The following is a 27,171-nucleotide window of genomic DNA, read 5'->3' as shown; positions in this document are numbered from 1 at the left end:
TCCCATTTCTGCTCTGCACTAGTATTGTATATTAGTACATTGCATAGTATATTGTATGGTAACTCAGTTACTTCTATTCTGCATCGAACATTGTACATATGTCTATACTGAACACTGTGACCTCTATTTTTACTTCTATTTTACATGCTATACTATTTTATTTCATACTTATCTTGTCTAGCACAGTCTCTGGAGCGTAACAGTAAGAAGCATTTTGTATAAAAGTATTCTGTACTTCTGTATGACAACTATTAAAGAAACTTGAAACAGGTTGAAAAAACCCTCAGCTCGGAACTAGGCAAAATCTGCATATGGCTTGCTGATAACAAACTATCATTACACATGGGCAAAACAGAGTCCATTCTCTTCGGTTCAAATAACAAACTCAGCAAGACCGACGGCTTCTCAGTTACAGTGGGTGACAATATTGTCACAAGGAAAGACGAAATTACCTACCTGGGTTCCATCCTAGAGGCAAATCTTTCCTGTGACAAAATGGCATCCAATATAATAAAAAAAGTCAACCAACAAACTCGATTCTTGTACCGGATCTCCTCTCTGGTAAACAAGAATACCCTGAAGACTCTGGCAGGAGCACTCATTCAAGGGTACTACGACTATGCGTGCACCTCATGGTACCAAAGCACCTCAAAGACGCTAAAAACAAGATTACAAACATCACAAAACAAACTGGTCAGACTACTACTTGACCTTACCCCCAGAACCCACCTCACCCCTGCCCACTTTGACAACCTAGGATGGCTTAGAGTAGACGACAGAGTACAGCAACTTGCAATGGGCCTGGTCTACAAGATACACTATACGACTAAGGTACCCATGTACATGTCAAAATACTTCCCAAAGGTCAGTGAATACCACAACCACTACACCAGAGGAAGCTCAACAAATCATGTTAAACCCAGATTTGGCTCAAACAAGGGACTAAACATGTTTCGCAATTATGCCACATCAATGTGGAACGCCCTATCCAAAGCTGTAAAGGAATGTGAATCCCTACCCACATTCAAAACCGCTCTTAAAGAGCACCTACGGGAGGCTGCAATTCGAAACTGGCCACCGTAAATGCCCAAACCCCCCACCACCTCCCAATAGACAGTCTCCTCCCCACCGCATGTATTCCCTCCCCGCCGTATGTATATTTCTCTCCCACCCACCCCCTCCAAATGTACAGTATCCACCCCACCGTATGTATATTTCTCTCCCACCCACCCACCCCCTCCTAATGTACAGTCCCCTCCATCATATGTATATACTCTGTCAGGATCTAGGGGTAACAGTACTGTATATTTGAATACCGTTTATGTCACAAATGTATCAGTACTAAATACCTATATGTCCCTATGCTATAAATGTCATGTATGTTGTGTATGTCATAAATGTCTATATGAATTTATATATCGGAAATTAAGAGTTGGACAATATCGGTATAGGTAAAAAAGCCAATATCGAGCATCCCTAGTTTAAACATATGGCATATATACATATATTGTGGTTTAGCGAGTCAGCGGTTAATGAAAACACTGAAAACAAGAGCTGCACATCCTCCATTGCTGGCATGTCTGTGTGTTATCTATACAGGTACAAATCCACATCATTTAGAGCAGCATGTTTTAATGAATCAAATATGCACACAATTACAGTTATTTTGATTGTTGACAAGCATTTAAAACGGGAAAATATAGCACCTATACAAAGGAAAATCAAAAGCTACTCAGTGGAAATGATCAGAAAACAATGGTAAAAACTGCGATTAAATTGTGCCATACATTTGGGAATTTCTCTGAAAATGTTTGAAAGAACTAAATAATTTGAAAGCAGGCAAATAATCGCGAACAGCGATTCAGGGTCTGGATCCGTGTGAACATACAGTAGGAGGTAGATACCAGAAGAGCCATAGGCCTACAGCAAGCATAACCATTCGTTTAACACAAGGTGGCACTACATATCGGTTAAAATGTACATTAATTTAGAAGGAGCAAACTGTGTATTCTTAACAAAGAGCAAACCTTCTAAGGTTTCTCTCCTCCACATTGCCTGTGGTGCTTTTTTCCTATTGCTAGATTTTTTGTGAGTTTATCGTTACCGTCGCTGGGGAGTGTTGCATTTATTTATTTTATATTTATTTTGGATTTCATGGTGGGTTTTTTGTTCTTGATTTATTGTGATGTTTCTTCTTGACTTGTTTAAAGAAGACCTGTCCGGCCCATGGGGACATTAACTTGTGATCGCAGGCTTTACAAATAAATTGGATTTGATTAGTTGAATTAGGCTTAAACACACAAGCAGCCCTTTTAGTTCAAGTACAAAGAACCTGGATATAGATAGTGACCCATTTGCTGACAGTTTAAAGTTTTCTTGAACCTTGTGATACAAGTCACATTTGGAGTGACTCAAACTTAAAGCTGCACTGGGTAGTTGTTTTTCTTTGGACGGAAAAGAAAAGTAAATATAAAGTATATGTTTAGTATTGAAAGTATGATATCTTTAGTATTGAATATATAAAGAGTAGTCAGAAACACATTTCAAGCATTTGTAATGACGCTGCTTTAAACCTTTGTGCCCAAAGTTCAGATTCAAGTTGAAAAAGTGTTCCGTAGTACAATTCCTCATAAGACTGTGTCATAAGACTGTGTCATAAATGTCCCCTGAGAAAAGAAAAAACACGCAACAGTGGTTGTAGCAAAATTCCCTACACATCCCTACATATTCCCTGTATAGCCTCCAATCAGTGCAAAGCAGGTGGCAATGAAAAACAACAGTAGCGCAATGTAAAAATGAGTCTTAAGTGTTTTCACACAATATGAGGCGTCTTCCTGTTGGAGAAGAACATATGCCAGCTGTCCCAGCTGAGCCGTGCGTTTAGGGTGCAGGTCCCGAGCGGTGTACAGGCGTAGCCGGCGGGACAGCAGTGCTTCATGCCGCTGCAGCACACCGCCTGTTGGGGGAGAGCAGTATTTAAGTTAAGTTAAGTTAAGTAGTTAAGTTAAGTTTATTTGGATCCCCATTAGCTGTTACAAATGGCAACAGCTACTCTTCCTGGGGTCCAGACAAAACAATAAATACAAACAAACAACATAATTAAAAATAAAACCAACAATAAACATACGAAACAATATACATAACGAAGGTTATCCTATAACCCTAGTTATATGAATATGGCAAGCGCTCTGCTCTATTGGAACTGTCCCTTTAATCATATGCTATCATGAAAACTTTCAACCACGTGCACGCACCTACACCTGCCTGACCACGCCCACATCCGCTCATATATAAGCGGGGTCATGGCCATACTACCAGCTCCTTCCCCAGCCTTTAGCCGCCGAAACGGAAGACACATGGGGTCCTCAGTGAGTCAGAGCAGAGCGCTCGCCATATTCATATAACTAGGGTTATATGATAACCTTCGTTATATTTCATATGGCTTTACGCTCTGCTCTATTGGAACACAAGAGCGGAGAGCCCGACAGATGTACCCGCTGAGGTCCCCTACAACCATCAGAATACCGGGGAGGATCCGGGCCCCCCCGCCCCCCCTAGTGAAGGACGGGAGGGAGACCGGACCCGACTGTGCGAAGAGGGAACAGTACCTCAACGCACAGGGTGAGCAGACTGCGGGACTCACCTTTGTTTAGAAGGGCCCGCGACTACTCGGTCACGCATCCCGCACGCCACCAGGGAACGGACGTGAAGCAAACATATATATATTTTTTTAAAACCATGTCACAGCCCCCAACATCGCGGGGTCAGAGTAAAAAAAAACGATTCCGTGGCAAGGCCGTAGCAGCGGGCGGGGCGCGGAGGAGGCCCCAGCCCCAATCCCGGGGGCCAGGACCCCCCGAAAAAGGGGCCTGGCGAGGTCAACGAGGCCGCGGCATCGAGACCCCACCAGGCGGTCACTGGTGACACCACCGCCCACATCCACCGGTAACCCCCCCTCCCACCTGCAGTGTCTAGACCTTGCGGTATCTGACCACCATGCCATTCTTTTCACTGTCCCTATCCCCCCGCCCAGGCAGCGCCCAACGTGCACCCTCACATTCAGGGACACCAAGTCAGTGTGTGCATCAGCCCTATCTGACCTCATCACTACCCACATGGCCCCGGTTCCCTCCGATACCTCCCCGGACACCTTAGCGGCCAATGCCGCCCTCTCCCTCAGCCTGGACTCTCTGGCGCCCCTCAGAAGCCGGAATGTGTCCTTTCCTCACCCTGCCCCATGGTTTACCTCTGACCTCCGCTCTATGAAAAGAGTGGGTCGACGACTGGAGCGACTCTCCAGGCGATCTGGCCTCACCGTCCACCGTCTGGCCTTCGTCGACCACGTGAGGTCCTACAGAGAGGCTCTCTCCAAGACTAGGACCGCGTACTACTCCACCCTCATCACCTCACAGCAAAATAACCCCAGATCGCTTTTCTCAACCATAAATCGTCTCCTCCGCCCTCTCACTGCCTCCCACACTGATGCTCCTGACCTCTGCTCTAAGTTCCTGGACTTTTTCCAAGCTAAAGTGACTTCCATCCACCAACAACTCATGGTGCCCGCCCCCTCCCCTCCTCACTTACCCCTGACGCCGGACTACATGCTCCCAGCTACATCCCTCCATCCCCAGTGCTCTCTCTCCTCCTTCTCCCCAGTGGATGTTCCGCTGGTCATGAAGCTGGTTACCAGAGCCAAAGCTTCCACCTGCTCCCTCGACCCCATGCCTACGGTACTGGTCAAGGCCTGCCTTCCTACCCTCTGCCCCATCATAACGGACATCATCAACTCCTCTCTGTCATCTGGAATAGTTCCCTCCTGTTTCAAAACCGCCTCCATCACTCCCATCCTAAAGAAGCCTGGTTTGGACCCTGAGGTGCTGGACAACTACCGGCCGATCTCCAACCTTCCTTTCCTAAGCAAAACCTTGGAAAGGGCAGTCGCCGCCCAGCTTCATCAACATCTGTCCAACCATGAGCTCTACGAACCCCTTCAGTCAGCCTACCGAGCACATCACAGCACAGAGACCGCCCTCATCAAGATCACTAATGACCTCCTCCTTGCTGCAGACTCCGGACACATCAGCCTCCTCATCCTTCTCGACCTCTCCGCGGCGTTCGACACAATATCCCACTCAGTCCTCCTCAAATGCCTCTCCGACAACCTAGGCATCACCGGTACAGCTCTGTCATGGTTTCATTCATATCTCACTAATAGATCTCAGTTTGTCAGCGTCAGCGGCTCATCCTCCCCCCCGGCCCCAGTCAACCACGGTGTCCCCCAGGGCTCTGTGCTGGGTCCCCTACTATTCACCATTTACATGCTCCCCCTCGGTCAGATTATACGTCACCACGGACTCAACTTCCACTGTTATGCTGATGATACTCAGCTCTACATCAGCACCTCACCATCCTCCCAGCTCCCCCCACAGTCTGTAGTCAACTGCCTCCACGCTATAAAAACCTGGATGGCAACCAAATTACTTAAACTCAACAGCAAAAAGACAGAGCTCATGGTTGTGGCCCCCAAGGCACTGCTCGGGAAGGTTGGAGATCTCCTCCTCCACGTTGACGGCTGTTCCATCTCCCCGTCTCTCGAAGTCCGTAACCTGGGTGTCACCCTTGACTCCACACTTTCATTTCACTCCCACATCAAATCTGTCACCAAGTCTGCCTTCTACCACCTCAGGAACATCTCCCGTCTCCGACCCTCACTCAGACTCTGTGGCTGAGACCCTGATCCACTCATTTGTCACCTCCCGGTTGGACTACTGTAATGGAGTCCTGTTCGGGGTACCCAGCAAAGCCCTGGACAGGCTCCAGTATGTCCAGAACTCAGCTGCCAGGGTTCTCACTCACACCAAGCCCTGGCAGCACATCACCCCCACCCTCATCCATCTCCACTGGCTTCCAGTCAGGTTCCGCATCACCTTCAAACTCCTGCTCCTCACCTACAAATCCCTCCATGCCCTCGCCCCCCGGTACCTGTCTGATCTCCTCCACCAGTACACTCCATCCCGGAACCTACGATCCTCTGATCTAGGTCTCCTCTCCATCCCTCGCACCAGGTTACGGACTTTTGGGGACAGAGCCTTCAGCGTGGCATCCCCTACCCTCTGGAACTCTCTCCCCCCCGAAATCCGCAACGCCCCAACCCTGGACACCTTCAAATCCGCTCTAAAAACACACCTCTTCACCAAGGCTTTCCCCATCAGTTAGTTTTAGATTAAATTAGGTCCATTATCCCCTACTTTCCCTCATCCCCTTTTCCCCCTCCCCCCCTACTTTCCTTGCCCTATTTTTTGTCCTGATTGTAAAGCGACCTTGGGTTCTATGAAAGGCGCTATATAAATTTGATCTATTATTATTATTATTTATTATCGCCAGCATATCGGACAGGGCCTACAATAGGTGAAGGCCCTTCTCCACCTGGCACGCCGCTCCGAAGTGCTCCAAGGAGGCTTCCCCCCCACAATGTCGTGGGGCCAGCTGGCGCACCGGGGAGACAACCCTCCAAGGAGGTTGATCCCTCAATCCAGGCTGACAGGTCTTAACAAGAGCAGAACTCGACCTACGCCCGGAGCGCTGCAGACTAGACAGGCACGCCTAAGGGGCTAACTGTAAGAACAGTATCCCGGCGGAAAGGGTGTCCGGTATGCCGTGCACCATGTCACAATCTCATGGGGTCACGAACCTCGCGGAGTCGGGGTTAGCCAACTCCTCCAGCAAACAGATTCCACCACGAACCCTGACCCTGCCAATTTATTAATCCCACGGGGTCGAGGTTCAGAGAAAGAGTTTGACACAATTGGCAGACGTCATGAAACATGCGCGGCATACTCTTGGGCAGCCGGGGTCAGACCCGGGCTCAACCGGAGAGTCGACTCTGCTACCGACACACCGGGGAGACAACCACCCCCCTATGTTTATTAACAGAAAATGGTTGCTCCCTTAACCCATTAAGAAACCCCGGAAACATAACTGCGCGTATACACAGGCTATACAATGCAGTTCAAGGCGTTTCAGGTTTAAAAAAGGGTTAACCCAGGCCAACAGGTCAACGAGGGCAAGGCCCGACCTGGGCCTGGAGGACCGGGACCTACACAGGGATGCATAGAGGAGTTGACAGAAGCAGCCTCCCCGACAGCCCCCTCCCATCCCCGGTTTAGCAGGGAGGGAGGGGTGAAATGAATGGAGAAGGACCAACCCACCTAACATTGTGCAAAAAGGTACAACATAGTATGGACCAATGCACACCACTGTTAAGGGCAACTCGTAGTGGCATTTATATGACACACACATTCACCGGCGGACAACGGGTTAAACTGATCCGGTCCGGCGCGACCAGGACAAGTCCCGTGCCCTTGTCACGCCGCCGCCCCCAGTCCTAAGAGGGGGGTAGGTACGCGTGTCGATCCAAAACATCACAGGGGGTGCCACCAAGATGGTCAGTATGCGAACGCACCGCTCCCGGTGGCCCACCTAAGGAGCGTGAAACCCCCCTGCCAATGTTTGATGTACTCCGTTATCTTCCCCCGGAGATGTACGCAAGTCCTCGAGTCTAACCTAGTGCACTGGCACTCGGTAGAGATAAAAAAAAACGTCCCTGCCGACAGCATAAAAAAACGCAACCAAGGCGCACCGGTCCCAAAAAGCGGATTCAATCATTGAAAAACACCCTGGGCCAGCGCTGATCGGTCTCGTAAGACCAAACGCTGATTTATGAAACAGCGTGTATGCTCGTAAAGAACCAGAGAACAGTGACGGCGAATTCCTAACAAGAAAGAGCCCCACAATGTCTGGGACGAGCAGCAGGAAGCCGGTACTAGAGACACAGACACGGGCTCTTATACGACGAGCCTGGGAATAAAAACGCATCAATTCTGCTTTTTATGTAAGAGGGGAAGACAGCGGTTTTCCCAGAGAGACCTCAACGTGAGTGAAACAATTGAAAAAGGTTCATGTAACAGATTGGACTAAGTAGACAAAACGGCCCAATATACACTACTGTTAGAGAGCAGAGCAGAAGGACCAACAGTCTCGACTGCATCGCATCATCTATCCTTTACAATAACAGCGGTCTGTAGCACAGGCCCTGTAACTCACAGACATGTCTCTTGGCCAATAAGAAAACGCGCCTGTGACGTCTTCAATGGCTGGGGAAATCCTGTGTCCCACTATCCTAATTTGGTGTGGGAGACAGGTAAATCCCCCCCTCCCCCTCCCTGTGATGAGAGAGAGAACACCTTCGTCAGGGAGACTGATAGGTAGAAAGGCACAACCTCTCTGTCAATCAGTTTCGTAAAGGAAACCCCCCTCAACTACCTCACCCTACTACCCTGATACGACGCAATAAAAAAGGCAGAGCCGTGACACCAGTTCTATAGTGTGCTAAAATGAAAGCACATACACCTGTAGTGTAATAGCTTTACATCCTGCATGCCAACCACAGCCGATAACCTCGTTTGTGTAAAAAACAGGTTTTTATCCACGGCTCTGGCTTATGTGCGAAAAACTTGCCACCCGCTATTTTTTATCTTTACCCTTAAGCAAAGAAAAAATATCAGACTGAAGAGGGACTCAAAAAATCCTTGGTTTACATGCTACATATGTACAACTCTGTAAGCTAACAATAGCACACCAGTTGCAGACTCAAATGCTACGTTTTATCCTAAAACGTATTTACATGAAACACACAACCCTCATCGTACAACGAAGCCGCCAAGTTCACTTTTACCACGTAAGAAAGAACACTGGCTTAGGTAGAGAGAAAGGACATAAGCCCTTGGCTAAGTGCTAGAAATACAGGCCTTGCAAGTTATACACAACAGCAACCAAAGCAAATTTCAGAGAAATTTGCACAAACTCTCAAGCAAGAACGCGACCCTAGCATTTTTAGCTGTGGGTTTATATTGCACATGCCGTATCCCCCAATATACAGTGAATTAAACACACGTTTTGTTAACAAAAAACAGTCCCCCTTTAGGACTATCAAGCCGTGGCACCCCGTGGCCGCTGCCGTCATGAGCTCTGGGAACAAAGCACGCAACTCCCTTTGCATACTTTCTTCCGCTTCGCTCGCATCCCTCGCGCTTGGGAGGCTACACTCACTGTCTCGGTAAGATAGGTGGGAGCCAACATCCAGTGCGGATGATAGCAGGGCATCTTGTCTCGGAGGTGGTGACTCGAACCCAGTCTCGGAGTACGAGGCTCCCCAGGGAAATACAGCATCCTCTGCCACTCCCCGAGGGGGAGAATGCTCTGTCTCCGCTGGGGCGTCGAACAAGAATTCCCCCGCCCCCTCCATGTAATCCTCTTTTTCCATTGGATGAGATGGAGAGGCGACGAAGGAATCCGAGCCGAGGCGAAGAGCTTGCGTCGCAAATCACCGTCCACCAGAGGGACTGTCAGACCAGCTGACTGCCCTCTGGCGGTGGGACCAGAGCCGGAACTCGGTGGGAGCTCGACGGCCCCTCTGCGACGCGCACTCTCCTCCGGGCACCGCTGAGGTGCACCTGCCTGCCACAACCGTGGAGCCAGGAACGCCCCACGATGCACGGAGGAAGCCGCGACTGTGAAGCGCCGGTGGAGGTCAGAACGATAGTCGTCTAAACCCTCTGGTGGTGAAGACATTATATCTTTCTTTTCTCAAATTTGCGAGAGAGAAAAAATTAAAAACACAATGTCAGCACAGCTAACTACTAACTACTACTACTACTACTACAGCACTGATCTGAAGAGGTGCACTGCAGCACGTACTTCCAGGTGGTGAAAGTAGGGAAGGAGCTGGTAGGATGTGGGCATGGTCAGGCAGGTGTAGGTGCGTGCACGTGGTTGAAAGTTTTCATGATAGCATATGATTAAAGGCACAGTTCCAATAGAGCAGAGCGTAAAGCCATATGAAATATAACATAATCAAACATAATTCCCCCCCCACACCCATCCAACCCAACCCACCTCATTACATTAGCATTATACCAAAATATTACAAAATGCCTAGTAAAATAATAAAATGTTATATATCAAGCATTGTGCCTGTAGCCAAAAGTAACCTATTTACTTGCTTTTTAAACCTTTCTTTGCTTGTTGCTTGAGTAATTAATTATATATGGCAACCTATTCCATTGTGAGATGGCCCTATACATAGCAGTTATTATTTTCATTGCATTTGATCTCGGTAGAGAAATTGAGAGAGAGATAGAGAGACCAGGGAAGGAGAACAATGACAGCTGTTCAGGGATTTGACTACTCAAACACTAGCGTCAACCGGAGGAGATATGTTACGGGCAGGGGTGCAGTCGTAATATGGGCGGAGGCCAAACGGTATCCTATTATTATGCAAAGTCTAGGCACTTATCACCTAGACTTTGCATAATAATAGGATGCGCGCACTTCGAAGCCCAAACGCCGTTTGACCGCGGTTGCCCAGCACTGCACCACTGGTTACGGGTCTACTACGACCTCCGCTGCGATACGCTACTCCTCCTCTATTACTACTGCCACAGTTCTATTGCATTCGTAGCGGAGGAAAGGTGTACGTGGCTCAGGGTAGAAAAGGAACTTAATTTAAACTGCATTTACGTACTCAAAAGATGATTTGGGGGCATTTCTAAGCACAGCAACTAACTCTGTTAGTATATAGTAATTATGTTCTTTACATAATGTATTATTTTTAGTGGAGTCTTTGCACTTGTAGTCCCTATTTCAAGGGCACTGGGCAAAACCCCAGCTAATTCCTACCTTAACAGGAGAGAATTACTGTACATCAAGTATGATAAACATAGACAATACAGCATTAGATTGACATTTGGCATGGTAACATTCGTTATTGATACTTATTACTGCTAATGAGTGGGGACACACTCCTAGCTGTCCTCAGCTGACTATGTATGGGTAAAGGCTAAGCAGGAGGAACACTAGTGATCTACACTGACATGTGTGAGGCAGGAGGAACACTAGTGATCTACACTGACATGTGTGAGGCAGGAGGAACTCTAGTGATCTACACTGACATGTGTGAGGCAGGAGGAACACTAGTGATCTACACTGACATGTGTGAGGCCGGAGGAACACTAGTGATCTACACTGACATGTGTGAGGCAGGAGGAACACTAGTGATCTACACTGATATGTGTGAGGCAGGAGGAACACTAGTGATCTACACTGATATGTGTGAGGCAGGAGGAACTCTAGTGATCTACACTCTGTCGTACATTCGGAGAGGGGCAGCAGCCCCATGTAACGGCGGACGTCCTGCAGCAGGTCTCTCCGTCATTGCAGCTGGCCCGGCCCTCGCAGTGGACATCCTTCTCCTTCGAGAGAGACAGCTCGGGCTCAAGCCTGGGCACATAGAGCCGGGTCAGTGGTACCGTCTGCAGCTGGAGCATGACCGTCAGCTTCTGACACGAGGACGAGCCCAGGTGGCAGCTGTATCCCTGTGGACAGCAGTGCTCCTTATCTGGGCAGCACACAGCCTATACAGAGGATGAATGGGTACTGCGTGAATTTGTGGTCACAACTTTACATTACAGTAGTTTAATCTGTACTGATAAAGCACTTCATATTTTCATTTCAATATAGCTGATGAGAGTAATCTCCTCTTTCTCTTTCTGACACAAGCACACACACACACACACACAAGCTCGCTCACTCACTCACTCTCACTCACCTCAGATGACACCTGTGGGCGGGGCCTATATAATACACAAGGCTTTCCCTTTAGCTCTCACTTCCTCCATGACCTTTGACCAATTTAGTTTATTTGTTTTCCTTTGTACTTCCTTTGGCATTTACAACACACCTCCTCACGTCGTTCACTCATCCAACCCCTCAGCACAATGACGGTCACACTTATATTTCACAAACATCGGTCACACAAATATCAAACAATGTTTACTTTAGTTGCGTTAAATAAATCTTCGGTTAACCTTATTTTACAGTGTTTTTATCCACTCTTTGTCAAGAGTTTGAGTCTGGTCATGACACAGACAGACACACACACACAAATACACCCATGCACACACACACACACACACACACACACACACACACACACACACACACACACACACACACACACACACACACACACACACACACACACACACACACACACACACACACACACACACACACACACACACACACACACACACACACACACACACACACACACACACACACACACACACACACACACACACACACACACACCTTGTGCAGGGGGCAGCAGCCCCACTGTCCAGTGGAGAGCTGGCAGCAAGAGGAATCCTCAGGGCATCTATTCTGGGCGTCACACTCCACAGAGTTGAGGGCAGCCTGGACACCATTAAGAGCTGGGAGCTTGTTGTACCATGGAATGACCACTTCCCCCTTGGAGCACGAGGTCGATGACACATCACATCTGTAGTTGGCCGGGCAACAGTGCTCTCCATCGGAGCAGCACACGGCCTGAGGAGAAGTGAAAGACGAAGCATTGTGTTTTACTTGCACAAGGGTATATGTCTTCTTCAATTCCGCTTCCATCACTCCATGGCCTTGGAAAGTCCAGTCAATGTTTTCAAACATGAGCTACTCTCTCCTAAAGCCAGAAACCAGATAAATAAAATTCGAACTTGTGATGTCATCAGGTATAAAGTCTGGAGATGCTCCATTGACAATAAGATAAGATAATATAATGCCTTTATTGATCCCCTTGGGGAAATTCAGGAAATTATGATGAATGGGAGACTGATTTTGTGGAACCCACAGGACGTTTGTTTGAGTTTTTATACCCAAATGAGCTTTATTCTATAGTATTGTTCTCAGTTCTGAAACATAAAATGGACTGTATAATCGGAACATTCCTCCAGGTGCTCTCAGTGTCATCTATAACATCTTTCCCAATCTATTGTCTATGGAGCAGCTCCAGACTTTATACATGATGACATCACAAGTTTGAGTTATAGCACTCTAGGTTTTGAATTTGGGAGAGAGTTGTTCTCATGTTCACTAATATAGTCGGACCGTCTTAGACCAGAGGAATAACGTATATGAATTCTGAATTTGGGCGTAGTTACCCTTTAAGTTCAAAAGAGACAAACACGAGTAATGCAGTGATAGACCACTTTAAAATGGAAAATGGAACTCGTATAGAGGTTGTGAACAGAACGCAGTAGCTCACGTCTGGCAGCGGGCAGCAGCCCCACTTCTGAACCGCTTTCATGAAGCAACAGGTGGTATGACGCGGGCAGCTGGTGATGGAGTCACACCGAACGTCGCCTTCCTCCTCTATGTCATTGTCAAAGTTGCCCTCTTCCTCATCTCCACCGTCTGTCTCCTCCTCTGTCTGCAGCTCCATTGCCTTCGTGGTCCTTACCAGGCTCAGTGGAGTCTCTGTGCTGGCGGGCGCGGAGGTAGTAAACACAGTCTCCTCCTCTGTCTGCAGCTCCATTGCCTGTGTGGTCGTTACCAGGCTCAGTGGAGTCTCTGTGCTGGCAGGCGCGGAGGTAGTAAACACAGGCACCTCCTCTGTCTGCAGCTCCATTGCCTGTGTGGTCGTTACCAGGCTCAGTGGAGTCTCTGTGCTAGCAGGCGCGGAGGTAGTAAACGCAGGCACCTTCTTCACCATGGCCACCATCCCTGTGGAGCTCTGACAGGACATGGTGGTCAGGTCGCAGATGGTACCGTGTGGACAACAGTGGACATGGTCCTCACAGCACACAGCCTGTGTTGAGTGAAACGGGAATGATAGTGTATGTTAAACATGAGCAGGGGACTGTTTAATAAATACAGTATATATACAGTACATACAATGGCGAAATATCGTTTTTGAATTCCGGAAGATTCGAGAGATCTGATTTCCAGCCTAGTCCCACCCCCTTTGAATGATTGAATATATGATCGATCATTACGTATAGCATTAAATTTTCTCTAGACTCAAAGCGCTCCCCACAATGTAGGGTGGAAATTGCCTCCTTCACCACCACTGTGTAGCACCCAACCTTGGGCTTACGCGGGCTCAATGGCTGCCATACACTGGCACCCGAGACACATCACACTACACAATGGCTGAACGTCTCAGGAGACGGGGATTGATGTCAGCCAATTAAGGGGGGAGGGATAATTAGATGATTGATGTCAGAGACCTGATTGGGAATTTGGCCAGGAACGTCAGGGAACCTCCTACTCTTTGCACTCAGTTGTATGGTGTCCCTATTACCGTAACAGGGGCATTGTTACTGACAAGTCCAGAGGACAGAGTGCCCCCTGTGGGATAACAACACCACTTTCTGACAATGGCCTTGACCAGGGCTCAAACCGGTGATCTTCCAATCATGTAAATGAAATGGTCTTTGTCGAGTAATGGCTGTTTCAAAGTTTAGTTTAGAAGTTTAGAAATGCGGGGCGGCTACGTGGCGTAGTGTGCAAGGCGCTCGCCACGAATGCTGAGATGCTGGGCTCGACTGTTCGAGCCCAGCGCTCCACATTGCTTTCAGTTTAGCTGGTCGTTCATACTAATACACATTGGCCGTATTAGGGGGTGGGAAACTGATGGGTGGGGATTGGGCGTTGTGGACAGCGACTCCTACAGGTCGGTTGGTGCGCCTGCGCAGTAGAATCAGGAAGTGTCGGGGGCAGCGTGAGCCTCCCACGCGTTACTCCTCGCCACTGAGAGATCGAGCTGCGCAGGTGAAAAGATGCGACTGCTGTTACTTCAAGTACCGGAGGGGACTTGTGCTATGTATGACTTAGTCCACATTGCAGCCGGCTTGTGGGAGGCAAGAAACAGCGTTCGTGACAGGGGAGGGTTGAATTGGATGATACGAAATTGGGATGGGAGAAAATATAGAAAATGGGAGAAAAAGTGGATAAAAAAAAAAAGTTTCGAAATGCGGAAGAGGTTAGAATAGTGATATGATATTGGGAAGTGGCTTAGTTGCAAAACTGAACAGTAAGTCTCAGGAGGAAAAAGAGAAGAGGTAAATGAAAAATAAAACTTTCTCCAAATATGTGGGGAAATAATTTTGGAAGAATAGCCATTGTTTATCACTGGCTTTACTCTTTTACTCTAAGATACTATCAGGTAGATCCATGAACGTATAAGATAAGATGATCCTTTATTAATCCTCTTGGGGAAATGCAGGTGTTAAAGCAGCATGGGGGGGGATACAGAGCTTCACAGTCCTTAGCTTGTCATGAGCGTAAATATACAGATGCACAAATTTGCACCCATGACCCTTTTACACTCTGCTGTGCTCTTCGCTTTGCACAACGCTCTGCCATTCGACTTAGCTTAAAGCATGTGGCATTCAACAGGGGTAGACCATGTCACCTCAACTAGGCTGCTATGCTATCATTATTTGATTGGGGGAGACTTACAACAACAGGAAAAGGAGCAAGCTAGATTGCCAATACTATTGTCAACTATGTGCCCCCAAGAACATATACAAATATGCTATACAATGTTATACAAATAAAGTGTATTATTATTATTATTATTATTATTATTATTATTATTATTATTATATTTCCAAAAATATTTTATCAACACAAGATAGTCTGAATGATATAGCCTACAAGGTCAAATACAACTCTTAGCCCCTTAGTTCTTAATTACAATAGCTTTCGTATGCATGTAATTTTTTTTAATTTATTACGTTTTTAGTAATTATGTAACAATATCAGCTTGTCTGACATCTCTTCTCCCGGATCATCCCCCGCCCGTATGAGAATCGCTCTCTGTGGACCGAGCCCTGCTAATGTACCTAGACGCTTCTCTAGGATTACAGACTGGCTGACGATCACACTAACCCCCCCTTTCCCCCTAAACAACATTAAAACTGCTGTTAAACTTGCTTCTACTGTGTGCCGTGTGTATTTTGTTAAATCCAGTCTAGTGATGACAACTCATAACACCACTGAGTTTGTATACAGCGAACAGGTCTATTGTAGCTTTAATGTTTAGCATAACAGTATCATCTCTAGTACTGAGACCGGGAAGTATTTTTTAAACAAACAACAAACAAACAAACGATAAACTGCAACAAACCAAAATAGCCACACATACACAAAGAATAAAACAAACCTGTGGTAGTGGACAGCATGCCCACGACTCCTCCTCGGTTCTACAACATGTGTTTTGATCTGGACAGGCCATGGTGTCATCACAGGGAACATCAAAGCCTGAGAGCGTTTACCAAAGGTGGCATTTTACACAAGAATGGTCCAGATTTGTTTCTTAGCTATTTTGATAAGAATAAAAGAAAGAATTTGTTGTCTTCTCACCCTCTGCCTGAGTGACAGGCGATGTAGATGCTTCCTCCTGCGTATTGGCTGCCGTGATTTCAGCGACTGCTCCAGGAAGGCCGTTATCGGAGATTGCTTGTGCTAGCATGTTTACACTTTCTGAAAGGACACATAGACAGAGAGCGAAGAAACATAAACACACAGCCACCTGACATGATTCATATATCGGCCTGGGGGCCTTGTTTGTAAAAGGATCTTAATATGACTGTAGAGGCAGAAACCGACTTGGTGCATTTATATATTATTATATTATTATTATATATGTTATTATTATATATATATATTATATTATGTATATATTAGAACCATGCACTGAACCATTTATGTTTGGACACTAGGGGGCTCACCACCCAATATAGCCCACTAGGTGATTATTATGAGCCATGCACCTGCGGAGGACTTACCTTCAAACACTGTTTTACTGTTGGAACTGACCACACGGAGCAATTGACGACTGTTCTGTTTAACCCTTAATTCACTTTAATTTACCCTTGGACAACAATAAACCCTGTAAACCGTAAGAGGAGCAACTGTGGACATTCAATTCATTCAACATCACAACTTTGGTACAGCGTGAAAAGGCACAATAGCAGGTGCATCGTGGACGACTGTCAGCACACAGAGGAATGACAGTCGGCCACTACAAAGTTTGAAGGTGTCCTCACGACAGAAGGACGTGAGTACAAAGTTTGAAGCTCTCCTCATGAAAGAAGTACGTGAGTACAAAGTTTGAAGGTCTCCTCCTGAAAGAAGGACGTGGGAATACAAAGTTTGAAGGTCTCCTCCTGAAAGAAGGAAGTGGGAATACAAAGTTTGAAGGTCTCCTCCTGAAAGAAGGACGTGAGTAAAAAGTTGGAAGGTCTCCTCATGAAAGAAGGACGTGAGTACAAAGTTTGAAGGTCTCCTCCTGAAAGAAGGACGCGAGTACAAAGTTTGAAGGTTCCCTCACGACAGAAGAACGTGAGTGAAAAGAAGAAAGTTTGAAGGTCTCCTCCTGAAAGAAGGACGTGAGTACAAAGTTTGAAGGTCTCCTCCTGAAAGAAGGACGTGAGTACAAAGTTTGAAGTTACCCTCACGACAGAAGGACGCGAGTGAAAAGGAGGAAAAATATCCTCGTGAAAGAAGGACGTGATATGTGAGTATAAAGTTGGATCACCTCTCTCACCAAGGACAAGCAGAGGTAAGAAGATTTTAAATAAAACCTCCATTGACTGGATAACGGATAACGCTGCTGTATTTATGAATGGAACCAACTCAGGACATTGCTACTGTGTGCGCTTCCTTGCGAACGCTGTGGAGCATTCTAGCTTCGGACTAATTAAATTGTGATGCTGTGGATTATAGAACGGACTTGCGCCGTATTAGAAAGTGGAACCATCACAATTAATATTGTCTGGACGTGTGAAAACTGGACACTAAATGACGCAATGAACTATGATTTAATTCCGATATATAATACAACAGTGGACAGTGCAACAGATAATTGGAACCATTGCAATTAATGTTACTCTGGACGTGTGGAAACGGGATAACGTTGGCACATAAACCCACTTTGAAGGCTCTGCCGTCACACCACGTCGCCATGTGATTGTAACGTTTAAAGCTACAAACGATATTTGTAAAAAGTAAAAAGAATAAATAACTGTCTGAAGCCAAGATGGGAAAGTACGTGCCTCGCCAGCCAAGCAGTCATAGAAGTAGTGTGAGCTCAACAGCCTCATCTATGCTTAAAAGGACTCAAGCTGAAAAAGCTGCCATGATAGCACGTCTTGCCAATTTAAAGAAAAAAAATTACCTTGAAAAACAACAAAGGGATTTGAAGCATGAATTGGAAACCAGACGAGCAGCAATAAGTCGTGAATTGGAAAACAGACAAGCAGCATTAAATACCTTACAAGAGGAGCTTGAGATGAAAACTGTCATTGACGCTGCAGATGCTACATTAAAGGCACTATCAAGTTGTGAGGAAAAGAAGAAGATGTCTGTTGAAGACAAAAGATTTGTGGAAATTATGTCGAACTCTGCTGTGAAAAGTGATGGACATTACCAACTTGCACATACCAGTTATGCCCTACTAAAGTCTGCAGAGGACAACACAGATGCATTCTCAGCTGAAGCAGTTGACACTGTTCAAAGCAATTTCAATGAAAATGATTGTTTAAAGTCTGTTTCCACAGAAGAAGAAGCAGTGACAGAGGAAGTCGCTGTGTCAGACAGTGATGAAGGAGAAGAGGACAGTGATGAAGGAGATGAGAACAGCGATGATGACGATGATGATGGTGGTGAGGAGGACGGCGTCGATGATGATGATGGTGGTGAGGAGGACGGCGTCGATGACGATGATGATGGTGGTGAGGAGGACGGCGTCGATGATGAAGAAGAGGACGGCGTCGATGACGTCAATGATGAAGAAGAGGACGACAAAGCGAGCGCGCCTCATGTTCGTATATGTAAACGTAGCTCTACTCTGCAAGGACCTGCTGAGGACAAGAGTGATGAAGGAGAGGAGGACAGTGATGAAGACGAGGAGGAGGACAGTGATAAAGAAGAGGTAGAAGAGGTGGACCAGCGGCCAAGCCATACTGCTACAAGCCATAAGACAAGATGTGCTGCCCCTGCTGGTCGAAGCCGGCATGTGCTGCCAACAACCTCTCATACCCAAGCCCCTCAGTCTCACACTGATCTACACCAAACAAGCGGAAGCAGCAACCTAGCATCAGATGATGGAGAAGACAAGGAAGCTGATGATGATGGAGCAGGGCATGGTGTTACCGGGGCCGGTGATGACCAAACACTTGCAATCATGCCAGTTTCCAAGAGAAAGAATTATAAGAGAAGACGGAGCAGGGAAACCTGGGAAAGCCGGCTGAGACTTCCTGACCGACTTACCGCAGACAGTCCTGACGACTCTGATGGAAGGTCACAACCAGTAGACATTGGCTATATGCCTATCAGAGCTATAGGGCTCTGTTGAACAATGAATAAACATTGTATAGACATATGCATATAGCCTATCAGAGTTATATGGCTCTGTTATTAAAAAAAAAAGGGAAAAGAAAAAGGGCATATGTTTTTGGCTCAAATAGATTTTGTATGTTTATAATAATAACTGAACCGGTTGTTGGACCGGAGCCTGACCAACAGCCTAATGCTTTGAAACATTTTGAATGTTATTGACTGTTACTTGACTCACTAACTGATTTGTTCTTCCCATGCTCAGGGACAACAGGTGAAAACAACAGGACCCAGTCAAGTTTCTATGTGTTTAGAACTATGATTTGAAATTGATTATTTATGAGGACATTAGCATTGACTGTAGGTTATGTCGGCTTCTTTGCCTCTTTGATGCATATATCATTTTATAATTGTGTTTGTGCACAATTAAGGGGCCGGTGTGTAGAGGCAGAAACCGACTTGGTGGATTTATATATCATTATATTATTATTATTATTATTATTATTATTATTATTATTATATATATTAGAACCATGCACTGAACCATTTATGTTTGGACACTAGGGGGCTCACCACCCAATAACTATAAATAGCCAAGGTGATCAATGGAATCTTGTGCACCTGCCGAGGTTTTACCTTCAAACGCTACTGTTTCACTGTTGGAACTGACCACACGGAGCAATTGACGACTGTTCTGTTTAACCCTTAATTCACTATCATTTACCCTTGGACAACAATAAACCCTGTAAACCGAACCGGCGGCAACTTTGGACATTCAATTCATTCAACATCACAACTTTGGTACAGCGTGAAAAGGCACAAAAGCAGGTGCATCGTGGACGACTGTCAGCACACAGAGGATAGACAGTCGGCCACTACAAAGTTTGGTTTCTGCCTCTACAATGACCAAATCCAAGCCAAAGTCACGATTTATTAAAGTCTTCTTGATGTCAAAATCAGAGGTTTACATGAATTTTTCTGTGATACGTTAACACTATTACCTACAGTGTGAATGCTATAGGTGTAGTTTATCAGTTTTTATTTAAAAACATTTTTATATCATTTATTTTTTATTATAGTATAAAGGAATCTAGGATAAAGTCAAACATTTTGATAAACGAGGCCCCAGGATCTGGTTTCACTAGTGCCAGGCAAAAATGAACAAACAAATAATTTTGAACTGACCCATTTTAAGTTTGATAAGTACTAAGTTACCAATGGTGCGTACAGGTAAAATATAACTGAATATCACCACCATCATCATCGACGTCATCGACGCCGTCCTCCTCACCATCGTCATCGACGCCGTCCTCCTCACCACCGTCATCGACGCCGTCCTCCTCACCACCATCATCATCATCATCGACGCCGTCCTCCTCACCACCATCATCATCGTCATCATCGCTGCCCTCTTCTTCATCGCTGTTCTCATCTCCTTCATCACTGTCCTCTTCTCCTTCATCACTGTCTGACACAGCGACTTCCTCTGTCACTGCTTCTTCTTCTGTGGAAACAGACTTTAAACAATCATTTTCATTGAAATTGCTTTGAACAGTGTCAACTGCTTCAGATGAGAATGCATCTGTGTTGTCCTCTGCAGACTTTAGTAGGGCATATTTATTTTATAGAGGTTGAGCCTTTTATGGTAGTGTTTTCTTGTGTTCTTTTGGAACTGTCCTTTGCCTACTACGGTACATAAACTCCCTTGGAGGTTTATTGTTTTATGTTTTCAATATGAACTCTGTTTTTAGGAGTTGCCTTTGTGGCTTATTTATTTTTCTACAATACCTCTTTATTGAGTGGCGTCCTGTTTTTTTGGACTTTACTTATTTTCTTAAATACTCACTTTGAGGCCTGTAAAGGTAACCTGTAAAGGTTGTTTTGTTTATTTTCCCCTTCTCTTTAATGTCTGTGTAAGCAGTTTAGTGGTTATTTGTACACGGATAACTTAAAGAGTCCCTATTATCTGCTCGTGACCCACACACACACGCAGCCCTTACAAAACAAAGATCAAAGGTAGAGTTCCATCGTTGTTGTTAATATCAATACCTCGCAGCAGGCTTGCTGACCGACATGAGCTGCTTGGCACCATCGTTGGCTTGGTCGCTATTGAAATCTAGAATTACGGCGTTGCTATGCAAAAATGCCATGGAATTACTTAAGAAGAAGAAAATTATACCGTGTGCAGAAACACAACTCTCACCGTCTTGGTTCTCCCATTCTGCTCTCCTCCTGGCAGGGAACTTGGCCCACATGGGCAGATCTTTAGCATTAGATGAGGAGACACATTTCGACTGCTGCAGATCACAAGTGCTGCCGTCCGGACAGCAATGGAGCTTATCCTCACAGCATACAGCCTGGTCGAATAGTGAATAAACAAGAGGAATCATCAGCTCCTAACCGTACAGGACAGGTGTTCGTTAGGATAGAGGGTAACGTGATAGGGGAAGCAGGCCATGTCAATTCCATTTCAAAGGAGAACTTTGGTGTCAAATCTGACAAAAAGTTGGAGTCTTAAAACAGGGTATCTGCAGGTTTCAACACGTTCAATTTAAGACCTTTTTAATACCACTTAGAGCAAAATGTTATACCAATTTCACGACCATACTAACAAAATAACAAAAACGCATACTGTAGTAGTGACACTGAACTGGCTGCGGCACTTGCGCGCCAATTTAAATTCTCACGCATTCCATACAAGCTCTCGCCAGACGCACCAAGCTCCCGGCAGCCCCACAAAAAAAACGATTTGAGTACAAAAACATTTAATATATTTTATATTATTTAATCTCCGGACAGCCGGGCTTAAAGGGGAACTCCAACATTTTGGGAAATTAGCTTATTTAACATCTTCCCTGGAGTTAGACAAGAAGATACATACCTTTTTTGTCTCTGTGCGTGCATTTTAGCTTTGGGAATAGACGCTCCGTTAGCATAGCTTAGCTTCATCACTGGAAGTGAGGCAGGACAGTAGCCTTACAGTGCCTTACAGTGTATTGCAAGGTCTGACATTGACCAAACTTGATATGCATGACCAAAGCTAAAATGCACGCACAGAGACAAAAAAGGTATGTATCTTCTTGTCTAACTCCAGGGAAGATGTTAAATAAGCTAATTTCCCAAAATGTTGGAGTTCCCCTTTAAGGCTTTAAATTGAGAATTATGAATTCAATATTTTATAAGACTTTTTAATACCCTGCAGATACCCTGTAAAAGCCTATCTTCATGCAGCTGTCCATAGGCCAGCAGGGGTTAGGCATGGTGGTTTCGGAGCACAAGCCAAGCTAATTCTTCATTCGAAACTCTGACATACACTACAAATGAAGGGGTCATGTAATGTGTAAAAATAGTAAAAAATAGATATGCCTACGCAATGGCACAATGAAACGGGCCTCAACAAACCCTTTACCTTCGGCATGGGACAACAACCCCAGCTTCCGTCTGGAGTCTCACAGCAGGTGGTTTCGTTTGGGCACTCTGACACTTTGTCCTGGCACAACACAGCGCTGACCGGCTCTGCGACAATGGAAAAGGGGGAAACGTTGTTTTAAAGAGGTTAACGTTACAGAACGGTAAAAGAATTTAAAAAGGGAAACTAGGGACAGTGGTTTTTGAAAGCGAGTGCAAGAATCAAACCTTTAATCTTAACGCAAGAGCGGCTGTCTGCGCTGCACTGGTGGTCCTCGGGACAGCAGTGTTTCCCATCGGGGCACGGGACTCCCTGCGAGTGGAGGGATATAAATGGATCAATTACCCCAGTGATATACCATATAGAGAATATACCATACTTATTATGGGAACATGATCTTTGACCATGCTGGGCTGAGGGCGAGGCTATGGGGGGGGGGGGGGGACAGGGACAGTGGCTCAGCAGTGGCTCAGGTGGTAGAGCGGTTGTCTGGTAATCCGAAGGTTCCCGGTTCGATTCCCCCTCCTCCTGGGCAGCGTGTCGAAGTGTCCTTGAGCAAGACACTTACAGTAGCCCCCATAATTGCTCCCGATGAGCAGGTTGGCACCTTGTGTGGTCGCCTCCACCGTCGGTGAGTGAATGGGTAAAATGTGAGGAACAAAGAAATCGTAAAGCGCTTTGGATAAAAGCACCATATAAATGCACCATTTACCATTTTTACCATTTACCTGTGCTAGGGGACAGCAGCCGAACCTCGTGAAGGCCCTCAGACAGGAGAACTCGGTTGGGCACCGGGACTGATCTGGACAGACGTTGTCTTCGTCCTCACCCATGTATGACTTGATCATCCTGAAAGACTGGAGGGATGGGGGTTTGGAAGATGGTGACACTCACAGTGGGCGATTGTGTAAACAAATATGTCTGTGTTTCTGACCCCCGATATCTGTGAATGACGAGGTGTACAGGCTCACGTGTGAGATAAGCGCTTTGAGAGCTGGACATTCTAATGATGGCTATTGGTCGTGGAAACCTACGGAGTCTTAGAATTCCAAAATAGTACACCTGAAAGGCTTAAAGTGGAACACCACTCAAATTCTAAATTCAAATAGGATAGTCAGGATAGTTCAATCAATATGTGTGATCATGGGCTACTCACTCCCAAAGCCAGAAACCAGAGAAGTAAGAATCAAACTTGTGATGTCATAAAGTATAAAGTCTGGAGCTGCTCCATTGACAATGAATGAGAGACTGATTTTGTGGACCCACAGAACCGATGTTTTCTTTTTTTATATCCAAATGGGCTTCATTCTATAGTAGTGTTCAACAGCCCTGAAACAGAAAATATGAACTCAGAACGTTCCCCTGGATGCTGTCATCTATACACTCTTTCCCAATTCATTGTCTATGGAGCAACTTTAGACTTTATATTTGATGACATCACAAGTTGAGTTGTAGCACTCTAGTTTTGGATTTAGGAGAGAGTTGCTCATTTTCACTAATATTTTTGTACTGTCTCAGGAGGTAGGAGCAGTCGTCTGGTAATTGGAAGGTTCCCGGTTCGATTCCCGCTCCTCCTGAGCAGCGTGTCGAAGTGTCCTTGAGCTAGTCACTTAACCCCTAATTGCGATACCTTTAAGAATTAAGATACCTGCTGAACATGCTGTCATTCTTACTTTAGAGCGTCCGGGTGGTTTGGAAGAAACTCTCTCAATCCATGGGATTGATGCAGTTGCGTTTACACATCTTGACTCTTCTGCCATGCAAAGTGTTCCCTCGGGACAGCAATGTATGTGATCCTCACAGCATTCAGCCTATGAGAAACCATGAGAATAGTTTGACTAGCAAAGTGGTTGTAAAGCCCCTATCATACAGGACAAATAAAGGCTGAGATATCATCAGCCTCATAAAACAGTAAAACACCTCAGAACATGATAACGCAAGTGTATGAATTGAGGGTTATCTGTTTTAGCGTAAAAGACAATGGCCATTCTGTATGTGCATTTGAGCCATCTGTATTTCAACCGTGCACTTTGCTATGAATGGCTCAGGTAGGTATAGGACAGCCGAGTTAGAGCTGTCCTCGCAACTAAAGGAATAGTCCGTTTCTGTGATTCTGATTCACTTGACAAATCTCCAATATTGTGTTTCTCTACATTATGGCCCTTCTGCAAATGGACTCAGTCATGCATGAAGGGCCTCTCTTGGTGCCACAGATGTGTGTATCATTTTCCAGTATGACTAATGACAAATAACTCATTCAGTATTTGAAATAATAATAATAATATTAATAAACGAATCAACTCAAATAATCTCAGTTGATTAAGACCCTAACAACAGGTTAGTTGACTACACAACAATAAATATGGGCAACCCCAAAATTGTGTGTACCTACCTGGTGTGATGGACAACATTCGTAGCCATCGACCGGGGCCTGGCAGCAGGTCTGACCATCCTCACATGCCCCTCCATCTGGATAGACATAATCAGCCCTGGCCAAGACCAGCAGAGCCAAACTGATGACAAACAACATCTGCATCTGGTCACAAAGACGAAAGAAAGGATTAATAGGAGAGTGGTGTGTGTGTGTGTGTGTGTGTTGTGTGTGTGTGTGTGTGTGTGTGTGTGTGTGTGTGTGTGTGTGTGTGTGTGTGTGTGTGTGTGTGTGTGGTGATGCTTTTATTTCTGTTCTACATTCACATTTTAAGGAACGGTACAACTCGGGGCAGCTACGGGTAAGTGACATTGTCCGTAACAGTGTTGAACTATGAGTGCTACAGTCTTGAGTAGTGTATATAGTATAGATACATTAGCATAATATGTAGTATTATAGGCAAGGTACATTACTTAGAAGCTAATTGTGCCTAATAGTATGAATGAAGTACGAAGGTTAGTATTCACAGTGTTTCATCTGTGCTGACTGTGGTAGCTGAGCAGCCTACCATGACTCTCAATGTGCAGTGAAGCACAACAAAAATATTACTTCTACTTTCCATCCCTTCCAAAGGAAATCCCCCTCACTCTGTCAAGTAAACACATAACCTAGAGGAAGATATCTCTCTCAAAATCATTGTTACTCATTATGCATATCCTGTATAAAGTTTGTTGTATAAAACCCTGTATACATTTAATTTGTATTTATTTATTTGTATTAATAAATAAAATAAAATAAAGAGCAATACAAATCTAAAGTAGTGTTCTATGGATACAGCCATTTCAAGTTCAAGTTTCAAGTTTCTTTATTAGTTGTCATACAGAAGTACAGAATACTTTTATACAAAATGCTTCTTTCTGTTACACTCCAGAGACTGTGCTAGGCAAAAATAGATAAGTATAAAATAAGTATAGCAAGTATAAAATAGAAGTCAAGTACGTAGACAAAAGTGTTCAGTATATACATACATACAATGCTCAATGTAGAGAAGTAACTGAGTTCCCCCCCCCCCCCCCCCCCCCCTGTAGAGAAGTAACTGAGTTCCCCCCCCCCCCCCCCCCCACCTACCCAACCTCCTCCAATGTACATTCTACGTCAAATGTATATACACTCTTTTTCTGGACACTTTTTGTATCACAAACAGTACTGTATTTGCAAATCTGGTATGTCATAAATGTATAGATGTAGCAGTACTGTCTATCTGTATGTCGTGTGTGTCATATGATGAATTGAAAATGGGGGACCCTGATGTAAACAAGACGAAAGTCTTTCTCTGGTCTGCATCCCCTTAACAATTTTATGTATTGAGCTGTACTGTACTGTACCCATTCTGCAATCTGTTAATACACTTTTCAATCAATCAATCAATCAATCAAAACCATACAATACTATACAGTGCAAAGCAGAAGTGGCATGAGGTACAATTGAGGTACAATTTACAGTAAGGTGTAATGAGGTATGGGTTGTAGTGCAAATTCTTTACCAATAAATATAAAGTGTGCTTAGGTGTTCTAAAGTGGTTGCTGCAGTGAGTTGTGTGCGTGTGGATGTGTGTGCTGTGAGTGCATTTGATGGTTGTTACATAGTGTTATTGTTCGTTGAGCATCCTGATGACCTGGGGATAGAAGATGGTCAGCATAGTGCATAGACACGTATAAAGTTAGGTTAATGCAACTTTACCGGTGTAATAATAGTGAAACTCTTGCAGTTGATTCACGAAAAGTAATTACTGTAATCATTATAATTATAGTAACGTTTTTGTACATAAAGCAAATAAAACATTTTGCTCTTACCTCTGGCATAGTAGACTCAACGGCTGCTGCTGCTACTGTACAATGGCAGGTACCTCGGAAGTCTCTCAACTAAAATATTAATGCTGCACACAGTGCACACGCCCCCAAGTGAGAGCCGTCCCATTCGACATGAGTGGCTCTTTTTCTATTTTAACTACCGGTCTATCTATCACTGGCCGACAGTCGAGTAGCCTACTCTGTAATACGACGTTTATGTTCTCTAAATAAAATGACTGTGATCGAAAAACACCAGTGTCATCCTGATATATCTTCTTTACATTTATATTGCACTGCATTGG

The 27,171-nt window shown here is 45.2% G+C and overlaps 1 protein-coding gene across 4 annotated transcripts; it reads right to left on the bottom strand.

Annotated features, from left to right (window-relative positions):
- Nucleotides 1–1,621: 1,621 nt before the first annotated feature.
- Nucleotides 1,622–27,171, bottom strand: grna (granulin a). 4 transcript variants are annotated; one of them, XM_084329944.1, is made up of 14 exons: nt 26,873–27,171; nt 25,041–25,184; nt 24,322–24,459; nt 23,377–23,505; nt 22,876–22,960; nt 22,649–22,755; nt 21,443–21,596; nt 20,495–20,743; nt 16,264–16,383; nt 16,064–16,161; nt 13,160–13,702; nt 12,211–12,447; nt 11,211–11,471; nt 1,622–2,956 (listed from the first exon to the last, which is right to left on the bottom strand). In XM_084329944.1, exons 1-14 carry the CDS (start codon nt 26,879–26,881, stop codon nt 2,813–2,815), a joined length of 2,418 nt encoding a protein of 805 aa, XP_084186070.1. In that variant the 5' UTR covers nt 26,882–27,171; the 3' UTR covers nt 1,622–2,812. The 4 variants fall into 4 exon arrangements, with proteins under 4 accessions (XP_084186070.1, XP_084186072.1, XP_084186071.1 ...); XM_084329946.1 differs by having other exon boundaries at nt 20,531–20,743; XM_084329945.1 differs by having other exon boundaries at nt 20,495–20,740.

The sequence above is a fragment of the Notolepis coatsorum genome (assembly GCF_963971535.1).
Source record: "Notolepis coatsorum genome assembly, chromosome: 14".
NCBI classification, from domain to species: Eukaryota; Metazoa; Chordata; class Actinopteri; order Aulopiformes; family Paralepididae; genus Notolepis; species Notolepis coatsorum.
The sequence above is the reverse complement of the archived record's forward strand: the minus strand, read 5'-3'. Positions and strand labels throughout refer to the sequence as shown.